The sequence below is a fragment of the Fukomys damarensis genome, unplaced genomic scaffold, assembly GCF_012274545.1.
Source record: "Fukomys damarensis isolate Sample0158 unplaced genomic scaffold, DMR_v1.0_HiC HiC_scaffold_39, whole genome shotgun sequence".
NCBI classification, from domain to species: Eukaryota; Metazoa; Chordata; class Mammalia; order Rodentia; family Bathyergidae; genus Fukomys; species Fukomys damarensis.
The window spans coordinates 81,035,507-81,049,657 of record NW_022900951.1 but is presented as its reverse complement, the minus strand read 5'-3'; the positions used below and the strand labels follow the sequence as shown (position 1 = coordinate 81,049,657).

The 14,151-nt window shown below is 35.5% G+C and overlaps 1 protein-coding gene across 1 annotated transcript in view; it reads right to left on the bottom strand.

Moving 5' to 3' along the window:
* Positions 1 to 14,151, bottom strand: part of Il1rapl2 (interleukin 1 receptor accessory protein like 2) — a 1,183,927-nt gene that overhangs the window by 1,104,628 nt on the left and 65,148 nt on the right. Inside the window, exon 2 of the mRNA XM_010619716.2 lies at positions 8,820 to 8,920. Coding sequence (XP_010618018.1) covers positions 8,820 to 8,901 — 82 coding nt within the window. The 5' untranslated portion in view covers positions 8,902 to 8,920. The remainder of the gene's footprint in view (positions 1 to 8,819; positions 8,921 to 14,151) is intronic.

Here is a 14,151-nt window from a genome sequence, read left to right as displayed (position 1 = left end):
AAGGTTTTTAAGCCCATGATTTGAGTTTCCACCTTAAAAAACTAGATAAAAGGAACAGATTAAAACCAAAGTAAGTAGAATGAAAGATAAGGAATGGAGCAGAAATAAGCAACACAGAAAATTAACTGAGTCATTACCTGATTCTTGAAAATATTAACAAACATGATAAATACTTTAAGAACCATAACTAACCAAGGGAAAAATAGAACATATTAATATCTGGTATGAGTATGAACGAGGGCATATTACAGATCTTACAGACATTAAAAAGTTATTTACATGAATACTGTACATGATTCTACGCTAAAAATTTTTAAACATTAGGTGAAATGAAACAACATGAATTTTGACTCAAGAAGATAGAGAACTGTTTCTGTAGCCTTGTATCTATTAAGGAAATCAAAGCCTTAATTTTTTAAAAGGTCCTACAAAGAGATCTCTCTATCTAAATAATTTTAGCAATAAAAATGATCAAGTATTTGGGGAAGAAATAAGGTCATTTAATAAAATAGAGGTGGCAGCTGGGCATGGGTGACAAATGCCTGTAATCTCAGCACTCTGGGGGCCTGAAGCAGGAGGATAATAATTTGGAGTGTTGCCTGGGCAACTTAGTAACTTAGCCCAACTCTGTCTCCAAATAAAATCAAGCTATTAACTGTCTTTTAGTTTGATTTTTGAAAAGAAGATATTGTAATCTAGAATGGACAATGTTTCTAAAATATACCTTGACTTAGTACAATTGTCTGGCGTGCTTTATATGTTATTTGGCTTATCAGTCTGGTTTTCAATCTGTATGTATAATAACTAACTTTGTGAGGTCTTATAAGTTAAATAAATTACTCTAATGCTAGAAAAATAAAGGAGGGGTGGTGAGAAGGAAAATAATTGGAATGTGTTATGTACATGTACCAATTCTCTACAGTGAATGTAATCATCATGTACTGCAAACATGTACTAATGTAAGTCAAAGTACATAAAATCAAACTGAAGAGGCTAGGGATATAGCTCAGTGGGAAAGCCTTGTCTTCAATTCCCAGTAATGACAAAAAAAGGGGGGGTGAGAAAAGGAGAGATAGAAGGGAGGGGAGGATGAAAGGAAGGAAGGAAAGTGAAGAAAAGAGATAAAAAGAGAGGTGAAAGAAAAATTACAGGTGGTAAGAATACTTTCTAAGTCATTTTATGAAGCAAACATAATCCTGACACCAAACCTCATGAAAGCATTATCAAAACATTGCAATATACCCCTCTGCCCTTCCCTATTTAGAAAGCACTTAAGGGAGGGCAAGGGAATGGGAAACAAAATAAGAACCAGTATATATATTGTGTAAAGGTGCAAATTTTCAACGACAAATGTCATCATATTGTTTGCCTAAAATGTACCAATAAATTTAATCAATAAAATTGTGATACATATATCCATGAATAGATATCTAAGAAATTTTGACAAAACAATCCAAAACAGCAAAATAAATCCATCCATATGTAAGTCAAATACTGTTTCATGAAGTAGGTAGGGTTTATTCATTTAAAAGAGGAATAACTCAAAAAACAAAACAAAACAAAAAAGCCATGCGTGGTGACCCATGCCTGTAATCCCAACACTCGGGAGGATGAGGCAGGAGGATCACTGTGAGTTCGAGAGCAGCCTGGGTTACACAGTGAGTTCCAGGTCAGTCTCAACTACATAGTGAGACCCTGTCTCAAAAAAACACCAAAAACAAAAAACAAAAAAACAAACAAAAAAAAAAAACCAGGGGTAACTCAACATTTGAAATCTTTGATGCAATTCATTATATTAACATAGCAAATGGGAAAATTATTTTATCATTTCAATAGATGCAGAAAAAGTATTTAACAAAATTCAGCACTAATTCATAATAAAAACTCTCAGCAAACATAGTGAAAAGCGTATAGGTGCGCAATTGTTACAATTGTTCTGTAGGCTTGAAATTATTTCAAAATAAAAAGTGGAAAAAATAAAAGAAACTAATTGCTATCTGTCCTACAGTAAAATTACCAGGTCAAATTTTGGTTTACCTGCAAGAGAATCATTTTAGATTTCTTTTTCCCTCACCTGATACCCTTTGAAATCAACCTTATAAACTGCTAGAAAAGTGACTATTTATTACTGTCTTACTGACAGAGAAAGTCTACTAACCAAAACTTCGAAGTCCCTATAATTTAGCCTGGCTTACCTACACCCCCCAAAAAAAACTGCTTCCCACTTAGCTACATACGACTCTTTCTAGGTTTGTGATATATAATGAATACAGTTATGGTTGGGAGTTGGTACATATACATATTCCATGTTAAGCCTTTTTATTTTGTCTTTCCCTCTCCGCCCTCCCCTCTCTCTGTACCACTAGATCCCCTTCACATCTCTGAAGGGTTTACCTCCCTGTTTCGTATAATCTACCTTTTATTTTGCTCCTTAAATTATACATTCTCTGGATTTCTTATATAAGAGAAACTGTAGATATTTACCCTTCTATGTTTGATTTATTTCACTTAGCATATGCTGTCCCTACCTATCCACTTATGCTATGCCCTTTATCTTGATTATCTTCCTAACTCATTCCAGTCCACTCTACTCCTATCTGGCTATCAAGGCTTCCTTCAAGTTCCTCTTCTATGGAATGGCCCACCCTTCTCTGACTCCCCTAATTTTTGAAGCCTGTGCTGTAAAATTGTAATAGCGAATCAAGTAAGTCCTCTTGTGCTTCTCTCCAGCTTTTTCATATGTGAAACCTCCAAAGTAAAAGCATTTCCTTCCAAGTAACTAGATCTCTTTTTTTTACCATAATTTTAAGCACCTTTGTAGGAAAAAAAAATCTCATAATTATAAACGCAAAACTTCACTTCAAATTCTCTTCATTTATATTAGTGTAAATGAACATTTTTAGTATCACTGCATTCTGTTTTTTAACATTTTATATTCACATTTTACTAGGCATTTTGATATCTAGTGTCCCTTTACATTATCATAATTTGCCATTCATTTATCCCAAGGAGATTAAGTATCTTTGAATGGAGTTTTTATTTATTTACCATCATCTTCCCCTCCAGGAATAATGGGAGCTTAAGAGTTCAATAAACTATGCCTTTGGTTATATAAAACCCAATGACTAAGAGCCCTAAAATTATTTGCTCTTCATCTTTTTCAGTAAGTGCTTTTAGTTAGGTAAATTTAGGCCACAAGCTCTTTCTAATATGGCTCATTTCTAAAGACATTTCTCAGACAAAGAAGTAAAAGCAGCAAGTAAATATATGAAACAATGTTCCACATCACTGGTCATTCGAGAGATTCAGATGAAAACAACACTGCGATTCCAACTCACCCCACAAAGAATGGCTGCTATCAAGAAATCAACCAATAACAAATGTTGGCGGGGTCGTGGGGAGAAAGGAACCCTCCTCCATTGTTGGTGGGAGTGCAGACTGGTGCAGCCACTATGGAAATCAAAGTGGAGATACCTCAAAGAGCTAGGTCTAGAGGTTCCATTTGACCCAGCCATCCCTCTACTGGGTATCTTTCCAAAAGATTTAAAAGAATCATACCACAGTGATATACGTGCACCAATGTTTATAACGGCACAGTTTGTAATACCTAAAACTTGGAAGCAGCCCATCTGCTCATCAGTTGGAAACGGGATAAAGAAGATGTGGTTTTTCTATAAAATGGAATACTACTCAGCCATAAAGAATGAAAAATTAGAGTCATTCGTAGGAAAATGGACACATATTGAGGACATACTCTTAAGTGAAATAAATAAGTCACACATGTGTAAATACCAAATAGTTTCTCTGGTGTGAAAAACTATAATAGTACACAAGATCCTAATGGGATAATTGAGAGTGTGAAATGGGAAGAAAAGGGATAAAGGTGTAGGGAAAGTGGGAAGGGTAAGGGAGAGGTAATAAGGGAAAGAAGAAAAATAGGAGAAAATGGAAATAAAATGTTTGTAAATGGGGAGGGGAGGAGTGGGTAAAGGGAGGGCAGGGACAAAGGGAAAAAATGAGAACCAAGACCTGTCATGTGAAGGTACAGGATCCCATTAATGACTGTAACTGTATTGTAGACCTAGATTGTACCAATGAACTCAATTAAAAAACATAATATGGCTCATTTCTGTCTATTCCCTACTTGCTCTAAACTTTTGTCTTATACGACCAACTTTGTCCTACAGTACTTCCAGTGACCTAGCCAATTTTTGAGGTACCACAATTCCCTCCTTCAAAGTTTCGTCCAGAGAAATCATGCTCATTAAGGAGATAAAAGTACCTAACCACCAAGTCTCAGTTTGTCTCTTTCAATTAAAGAACACTTCATGGAAAGAAATTTTTCTCCTTTATTTTAGCTAATTAGAATCAATTTAGAATATGAAATTTCAATAACTTCTCGCTGATCCTCTAACTTCTAATCTAGTCATCTTGCACTCCACAGCTAAACACACAGTATAAATATCTTTAGAGCAGTATTACTTGTAATCAGTGTTTTAAAAGGAAACATTTTATTGTCTCTTTTTAAGAATTCAAAGCAGAATATTTCACTTTAATTATATAACAAACTTTCATCAAGGAAGCTATACAGTTTTCACTTACAATTGGTTTGAAAGACCATCTCTAGCTTATGCCAGAAACACTAGCTCACATAACTTCTATTTCTTTCTCTATGAGGTTCCTTAGGTATCAAACTCGAAATTCTCACGCTAGTATATTTCTACTGAGAATATACTGTGAGCCATTCATCAACAATCAGAAAATTCCACAATTCTATGAAACAAAAAAGCCAAAGCCTCAAATAAAGCCATTTAGTTCTATGTAAGTAATGCAAAATATATCTCTAACTACCTACTGTGTCTTAGCAGGTCTTTAGATCCTCCTTCTGATGAGGAACTACATTTTTCAAGCTAGTTCAGATATCTTGTAGATTTGCAATGTTGCTCCCAATAGCAGATCACTGAGCAATTCTCTGCTATAGTCATACTACAAATGAACTGGATTCAAGACAATCTAAATTGCATTCAAAATTAAAATACCCATAAAATTAATGTCTTCTCCTCAGACATAGCAATTCAAACACAAAGATTGGGTGGGCCACAAAAGTCACAGAAAAACTAAGGAGAAAGTTTAATACCTTGAAGACTAAAGACTATAATACCACGAAGTCAGTTTTTGAAATTTAAAAAAAAAAGCCAGATAGAAAATCTTGTATGACCTCTTCTTGAGGGAGAGTCATTTCTCCCAGCCATCCTATTAAAAATTAGTTTTAGGTACATGTGATCGCTACTAAAAAAAAAAAGAGCATTAATATCATTGACCTTTTTCAAGATATTAGTCAATTTCTTGCCATAAACAATGACACCTTTAACCCATTCCTGCCAGCTTGAACCACCAGTGTACATATGAAATTGTCACATCAGGCAGCATCAGACAGTCTTGCTGGGTGGTACAAGATGCCCAATAGGACAGTCATGCATATATAACCCTATTGTGAAACCTATCTATAATAGAACAGACTTTCTAAATGACCTTATCCATTTAGTCCTCAATTTAGAGAACACAAACACTGATGAATTTCATAAGTATTCTGTAAAGAAGACAATATACTCCTACTTGGCCAGGTAGCTAGAATCCTTAAAACTAGAGGCTGTTAATTTTTTCATGTTCCAATGCACCTAGGGCCTGAATATAGTTTCAGTTCCATTTTTGCTACTTCCTGAGACAGGATTAATGGTTAGATTTGCCCAGTACCAATGGGCATTACATAGAAACAGTTTGTGTTATCATTTATAAAAACTGTATACCACACGAGACAAGGAGGTTGACTTCGATATATGTCCATAGTAGATTTTTAAAAAGGAAGTTGTGGGGTTGGAGATGTAGGTAAAGTACTTGCCTAGCATGTGTGATTCCTTGGATTCTAAAACCAGTACCCCCCCCAAAAAAAAGATAGAACTTGTATCTGTTATTAAATTCTTTTCCTTGTTTCAAAAGTGCAGAGGAAAGTTTCATCCCTTAATCATCTGGTGCATAATGGAAGCCTTTGTCTACAGAAGCTGTAGGGATTTTAGTCAAAGAATCCCTGCCTATAATGAACTGCACAAAAATCATTTTACTAGCTTCACATCTGGCACTAAACTGTCATAAATGTTAATGAATAAAGGATACAATCATTTTTAATTTTTCAACGTGAGAGATGGGATCAGGGAAAAAATAGAAGCTTTGAGTTCCACTGGTGATTCCATGAAGAGAAACTATGTGAGCTCAAACAGATCTCATTAATTAGCAAAGGACAAGGGAACTATCGAACCCCGTGAAATACAACTTTGAAATACAAATTTGCTGAAGCATGTTTAAAATATTCTTCAAAGGAAAAGGCAACACAAATATAACTATTATACATAGTGTGCACATAATTCTGTCTTCTGCATAAAGCAACATTAACAAAAGTTGATGGCTGGAGAGAAGAACTATGATGACAGTGGCTAAACATAAGGGAATACTGTAAAGAACTTCTCCAAAGGACCCCTAATTTCATCAGCTATGGGAAGTATAGGAGTTATTTTACTGGTCCCACACCTATTTTCTTATATTAAGAAGTAATGAACCAACATAGAAACTAAAACCACATAGATAGCATGAACCAACTCTAGCCTATTACTCCTTTCTTCCTATTCTACATACACCATGAACAGAAGTAGAACGACTTGAAAAGACTAACTGTACATTCGAATTATTTCTATTGCCCAGGCCTGTGGGAAAAGTTTTCTAATATTACAATTGCTATTGTCCTGCAGCAGAAGACTAAGAAATGGGGGATGGGAAAAATAAACCATTCTAATACTTCAAATTTAAATGGAACATCATTTTGTATTATGTTTCTTCAATAAAGCTGACTACATTTGGACACATTAAGAATCAAAGATCCCTATTAAGCTATAAATTGGCTCATACAAAACAAAACAAAACAATAATCTAAAGGGGCAAAAATTTAAAAGTGATCTCTGAACGACACCTGTTTATCGATGATATTCCTTATGCATGTAAACAGCCTCTCTCTCTCTCTCTTCTTCTCTCCTCACATAGAATAAGCAAACTGAGATATAAGAAAGAAAAGATGGATAGCACCTTGATTTTTTTGTTTACTTGGTTTTTTGTTAGGATTTTACTTGAATTAAGCTACAATAATATAGATGACATTTTAAACACTTAATTTGTGTTTTTTACTTTAAGACTCTGTCATAGACATTATGAAATAACCTAGAGAAGAAAATAGATTTTGGTCTAATGGGTTACATTTGCTAGTAAGTAAGTGTTTAATTAGCAACAATCAACCTGTACCAATATTGAAAGTGAAAATGTGGCTTAAAAGGTAAGGCAGGGACAAGCAGCCATGAAGGATTTGTGAAGTTAGATTGATAAAAGGTAAAATCTTACACACAAACACAGATGAAAGAGAGTCAATTATGTTAAAGTGATTCAAATATATGTTTTTAGAGGAAAAATAGTCAATATATTGTCACGCCTTTACCATTCCAGAATCCTTGGAATGTTAGCATTGTTCTTCTGTTTTGTCTTGTGACCAGCTTTTGTAATAGACGTATTATTAGACATGACTTGAATGATATTCATTAGCTATTTCAATTAACAAATATTTCTACATAAAAAAACAAGCATTTGCCACACTCCAAGCCCCACCCACTATAGTAATGCCTTGGTTCACAAATATTCCACTTTTTCAACAATTTGATTCACAAACAAAAGCGCTTGGCAAAATTTTGCTTCTATTCACAAAGTGCATTGGGTGACAAACATAACCATGGCCATGTTTTCCACTCAAACAAACAACGCCATCTTTCCCAAAATTATAAAATAAAACAAGTTCATATACTGAGGTACCCCTCTACTTATTGCTTTGAAAAATAACTGTGTACTTTATTGCCTGGATTTTATACTTAATGAGAGTAAAAAGTACAGTTTTTAATTCTGAGAAACAACTGAATTAGAAGCCAGTAGAAAGTCTCAGCATAATCTTTTGTCTTCATATGATAACACATTTCTCAATGTCTTACTGGAATGATTATAGATAGAAAATAAATTATTAAAACCACATGCATGGTTCGTAATTATACTTAGAATATATTATCAAACTGGAAGACATATATATCCCAATGAAAGACATATATATCCATTATAATAATATAATGATTAGGCTTCGACTGCGATATTTACCATCTACAGCTAATTTCTTAATACAAACATGGCAGCATCCCAGACTAACATGTTCTAGGTGTAGATCTTTCTTCTCAAGAAATTTCTCTTCAGGCAAAACAGCTAATATTTAGAACGTGAAGGTTTTAAAATTCTGCCTGTTAGGGATTTGGCACAAATATGAAGAACTAAAACTCACTGATATTTATAAAAATATGTATTTAAAATGTAATCCTGGACACTCAATTAGAAGGTAAAGGATGTGCATCTTTAAAGGATTCCTATCTTCCCATTTATAAATGTTTACCCCCACCCCATGTTACGTACTAGCAAACATAAACACCTCTAAGTAAGACTTTAACATTTCATTGTCCACTGAGAGTATGGTATTCACTGAAGTTTAGCAAAATTCCACTAGCTCCCCAACAATATTTTTTCAGTGGTAAGCTAAAACCTCACTTTTTGCTTTGGCTACTCTCCAATACAACTGGAATACAAGTACTTCTGTTTAAAGATATTCCTAGCAGAAGGCACAGATGTCCCCTAAATGCTCAAAAAAGCTATATATTTTTGACCAAAATAGTGAGAAGTTGCCAGCAACTTACCAGAATGTCTCTTTGACACCATCTTCAAATTTGTGCAGACTGCAGAACAGACCACAAGAACCAAAAGAATTGGCGGCTTCATTGTTAACTTTCTTTCACAGCTGAAAAGTCAAGAAAAAGGGTGATGAAGTTTGAAACACAGATCTTGGCTTTAACAAAACAGCAACTACAGATCGAGGGTTCCAATTTTGAAACTCCCAAATCTAAAATTCTCTGATGTGCAATTAGGAATGCTCAACTAGTAATATTTATGTAAATATTCCAAAATCTGAGTTGTCTCCACTGTCACGAACACTGTGGCCAAAGCATTTCCTCCTGGCCCACTCTAAAGGTGATCTACAGAAGTCATTTATATTTTTCTGCCAAAGAGGCTTTCTGTTCACAAAAGAAGCTTAGCCACTATAAGAGGCATATTAGAAGTGCCAAGTTAGCAAGTAAGAAGTAATTTTTAATCAGTTATAGGGGTTAGTGAATGAAGGTACTAATTTTTTCACCCCTTCGTATATTTCAGAGGGTTGAATGGCAACCTGCTCAATAACACATTTTATTTGCACATCTTCCTTTTCAGTCTGCTTGAGTCACTCCCTTGCAGTACTTGTCTTAGAGTCTGCTTTTTTGAAGAACCCAGCCAAAACTCTGAAAAGATCAAGTGTTCCATACAATTCTTTGTTTTCCCCAGACTTCATCTGCCAAACTTCCAGCTCAGTAGATTATACCTACACGACCCTCTCTACTCTACTCTAGCTCCCATCTTGTCTTTCTATTCATAATTTATATAATTGTTGTTAACAATATTGGTCCATTCCTGATTTAGTTCTTCCCACTATACTGACTGACCAACTCAACTATGTTGGTTAGATTCTAGGAGTTTGCCATGCTTTTCTTGCCCCAAACCTATTCTAACTGGATTATATCTTGACTATTTTGTCTAAAAGCTGATTGTCTGAAAGAACTATAACTTAACAAGATCAAATACCATTTCAGATTTCAGATATTTTCTAAGTAGTGACTTAAAGTGGGTTGCCCACTCACCCTAATTATCAAAGATGTGGTGAGGTGGGTACAAAGTGGGACAAAACTGTAAGACCCATTGGAAAATTACAAGGTTGGCATGAGGTGGAGCAAAACCATGACTAACCAATAAGATTACAAGTATCATCTCCCAGGTAATATTGATTAAATGGGGGGGCAAATAGGGGAGCAAGTCATATAGCAAGCATACAAGGACTCTCAGTAAGGGTGGGATATTTCAGAAAGTCAGGGATATTTCCTGGAAAGGCTGGGTTAAGACCTTGACTCCCCACCCAAGTGATTGAAACCTATTTGGAATATCAATTACTGCTGTTGCACAAAGGGCAAGCACAAAGGTATAGCAGTTTCTCTCCTTTTACTTTTCTGGCCTTCTGTGAATATGTCTTGATTGTCCTCCATGTTGGCTCCTTGCCGTGTTGGCTCCTTGCCGTGTTGGCTCCTTGAGGGTGGCCCTGTCTACTGCACACAAGATATCTAATTGACTTACCTATCTGCAATATTCCCCCCTCTGAAGAAGTACCCCTAACTGCTGTGAGGGGGCAAAGGGCGAAGACAGCTCTGGCTACTTCCAGCTGCAGAGGGTCATTACTATGTGATCATTTTCACCCAAAATATGATGTTTTATAGCTGATATCTAGAGATATGAAGTATAGAAAACAACTGACCTAGAAAGATTGCTATTTCTCTATATAATTGACTTTCCCATTTTTTGTGAAATAAAATATTTCATATTGGACTTTGACTAAAGAAATAATCAGTGGAATTAAATAAGTTAATCACAAAATTATTTCATACAACCCTATTCCTGTCAGTTAAAATCAGTGGGGGATTAGAAAATTTGAGCAAATAAACTTTTTAAGTCCAGATATTTACCAATTCTATTTTGAGATGAGAATCAATTTTAAAAATGCTGAACTGCATTTTATGATAATTCGTTGAATATTTTGTGTGCTTCAAACATCATGCTAAAGTGACATTTATATCCCCTCAAAAATCTTATAAGGTGTTATGTCTATTTGTTTTTTAAAACTGGCACTTACAACTTACCTAAGGTTATGATATTAGTGAATTATAGAAAAAAGGACTTGACTTTACATTTGTATGTCAAAACACCCAGTCTTAAGCACTACTAAATTATTTTTGCCCTAGAAGGTAGATGGTACAGGAGTTATAAACTATGTCTAAGATTATAAAATGTGACTCCTTGCCTTCAAGGAGCTAAAACTCACCTGCAGAGATGCAAGAATACTTGACTACTTAGTCAAGTGCAAGACAGTGACTAATTTATACATGTTAAGTCATAAGGGAATACAAAGAAAGGCGTTTGTAGCATTTTCAATAGATAATTCAGATTTCCCATTTAAAGGTAAACTCTGCCAAGCTGCCAGCTCACACAGTCAAAGAGAAAACCCAGAATCATCAATCTACTACCAGTGCTCATTTGCAACACCAGTCAGCAAGAAATATCATTACTGATCAGACAATGTCTCAGGACTGTGACCACTGGGCCTCCATTCTATGGTTCCACACATCTGTTTAAATAATAAATGTGTCAGCTGGGCATGGTGGTGCATGCCTGTAATCCCAGCACTCAGGAGGCTGAGGCAGGAGGATCGCTATGAGTTCGAGACCAGCCTGAGCTACATAGTGAGTTCCAGGTCAGTCTCAACTACATAGTGAGATCCTCTCTTAAAAAACCAAAAAAAAAAAATAATAATAATAATAATAATAAAATTGTCAGAAGAAACTCAAGTTATACCAAGGAAGTTATACACTGAAATTTAGGTTTACTATCTTACAGCTTTTTCCTTTTGTTAATTTTATATCGAAATTACTGTTTTGTGAAGAAAGTGTATAGGACCATGCATAATACCTATGATGGTGTCAATTATGCTGCTATTCAACTATTTCAAAATTATTTTTTTCCAAAAAGTATCCCCCCACACACTATGAATATGAATATGCACTGGCTCTTACCTCTGAAGTTCAGGTTTCCCTGAGAGGCTTGTGTTTACTGATTCCTTGGGATTAGTATGCAAAAATCTCCCAAAGGCTACAAGAGGAGACTGAAGGAATGAATATACCAAAAGAATGGCTAATGAAGACATTAGTATTCCTTCCATTGGAGTACCAAGTTCTCATGTAAGTAGTGCTTTCTTACCTAGAGAGTTTTTAGAAATGTAATTGAACTAAAATTTTAACAAATCATTATAATGATAAAGTTATACTCAAATGACTTTCAGTTACAGTTAGCAAATTATCTTCTCCACTTTTTATCTCCGTGCCTTAAAGAACTAGGTATATGGCTTACATAGGTCATGGGCATATGTTAATCTTATAAAGTATTTATATGGTAAACTCTTGACTATAGAAACCTAAATAAATTTAACTTATAGATATATCTGTACATGATTATTAGACTCAATTTAAAATGTCAACTAGTTACAGAGAAAAAATAATATCATTTGTCATTAGCTTTTTATTATCAGAGAAAATTATACCATCTTTACAATGCTTCCTAATTGTACATCGCACACATATTCATACATACATAAAGGACATTATACAATCAATACACATTTATATCAATCTCTTACAATTTCTAATTCCATAGTTGTCTACAATGAAGTCTGATATTTACACAAGGGGATTACAATGTCCTGTTTGATATTCAATTGGAAAATAAAGATGTATATAGCCTTTAACAAAATTCAACTTCCCTTCATAATAAAAGCTCTGAAGAAATTAAGTATAGAAGGATCGTATCTCAACAGAATAAAGGCTATATATGATAAAACTATAGCCAACATTCTATTATTTAATGTGAAAAAACTGTATTAGTTCATCTAAAATCAAAAATGACAGAGGACTGTCCATTCTCACTATTCCTGTGCTAGTGGGAATGTAAATTATTTCAGCCACTGTGGAAATCAGTGTGGAAGTACCTCCAAAAACTAAAAATATACCCACCGTATGACCCAGTGTTATAGCTTGATAAAGTCAACTAGATGACCCCTAAGCCCTTTTAGGTGGGGAATTTCGAAGGTGGTTGGATTAGGATGTGTGAACGTGAATTAAGGCTGCACGCGCGCGGGCGTGTGTGTGTGTGTATGTGTTAGGTTATATGTGAACATGGATTAAGAATATAGAATGTGTGATTCTAGGATTAAGGGTGCCCCACCCCAGGTGTGGGTGGCACCAATCAATAGGTTTCCAGCCTAGATAAAATATAAAGCAAAAGAGAAAAGGTTGCTTGGGCTGCTTCTATTACTAGTTGCTGCTTCTGCTGCCTGCTGTTTGCTTTTTTTCTGGCTTCTGCCTACCACATCATGAACTTTTTCTCTCTGATGCCACTCTGCCATTTCAACGTGCCTCGGAGCCAGCAAACTATGGGCTGAAACCCCAACTAAATGTGCGTGAAAATAAATCTTTCTTCCTTTGACTTTAGGTGCTGAGTATTTTGTCCCAGCAACTAGAAAAGTAACAAAGACAGATTTTGGTACTAGAGAAGTGGGGTCATTGCTATGACATTACCTGGCCATGTGGTATAGGAGTTTCTGGAACTGGCTTTTGGGAAGAGTTTGGAAAGGTTTGGAAATGCCAGCTGAAGAAGCAGGTCTGGGGCCAGGGATTTAGTGGTTCGGTGGCCTGCCTTGCAAGCGAAAGGACCCAAGTTCAATCCCCGGTACCAAAAAAAAAAGAAAAGAAGCAGGTCTGGAATGCTGTAATTGAACATGACGGAGATCCTGGTCAAAGTTCAGAAGAGCAGAATGCTCACTGAAAAGCTACCAGTAAAGACCAGGTTCAGAAGGTTTCCGTTGGGAAGAAAGATTGCATTGGCTGTTGGATTCCAGACCATGTGTGTTATACATTGCCAGAAAATTTGTCTGCATTTTGCTCTTTTCCAGAGGCACTGCCTGAGACTGAAATTAAGTGTAGAAGACTTAATCTAGTGGAAAAAATTTCAAGGCAGTCTAATTTTGAGGTGATGGCATGGCTACCATTGGCAGCTTTTAGCCAGATATATGTTGAGAATCAAGAGCAAAAAAACCAACAGAATGATTTAAATAGTTTTGAGTTTGGCCAGACAAAATGCTCCAGCAAATTTGCAGACTGTAAAGATGGAGCAGAAGAGAACTTGGTTGCTGATAAGGAACAGGACAATAAAAAAGATGGATTAAGGACATCCCATGAACCAGCAGGACTCTGCCCTTTGCAGCCTCAAAGTTGTAAAGGTGAAAGATTCTGTTTGAGAGAAAAACCCAAGAGCACCATGTTCCACAATGGTGATGGCCTAGGG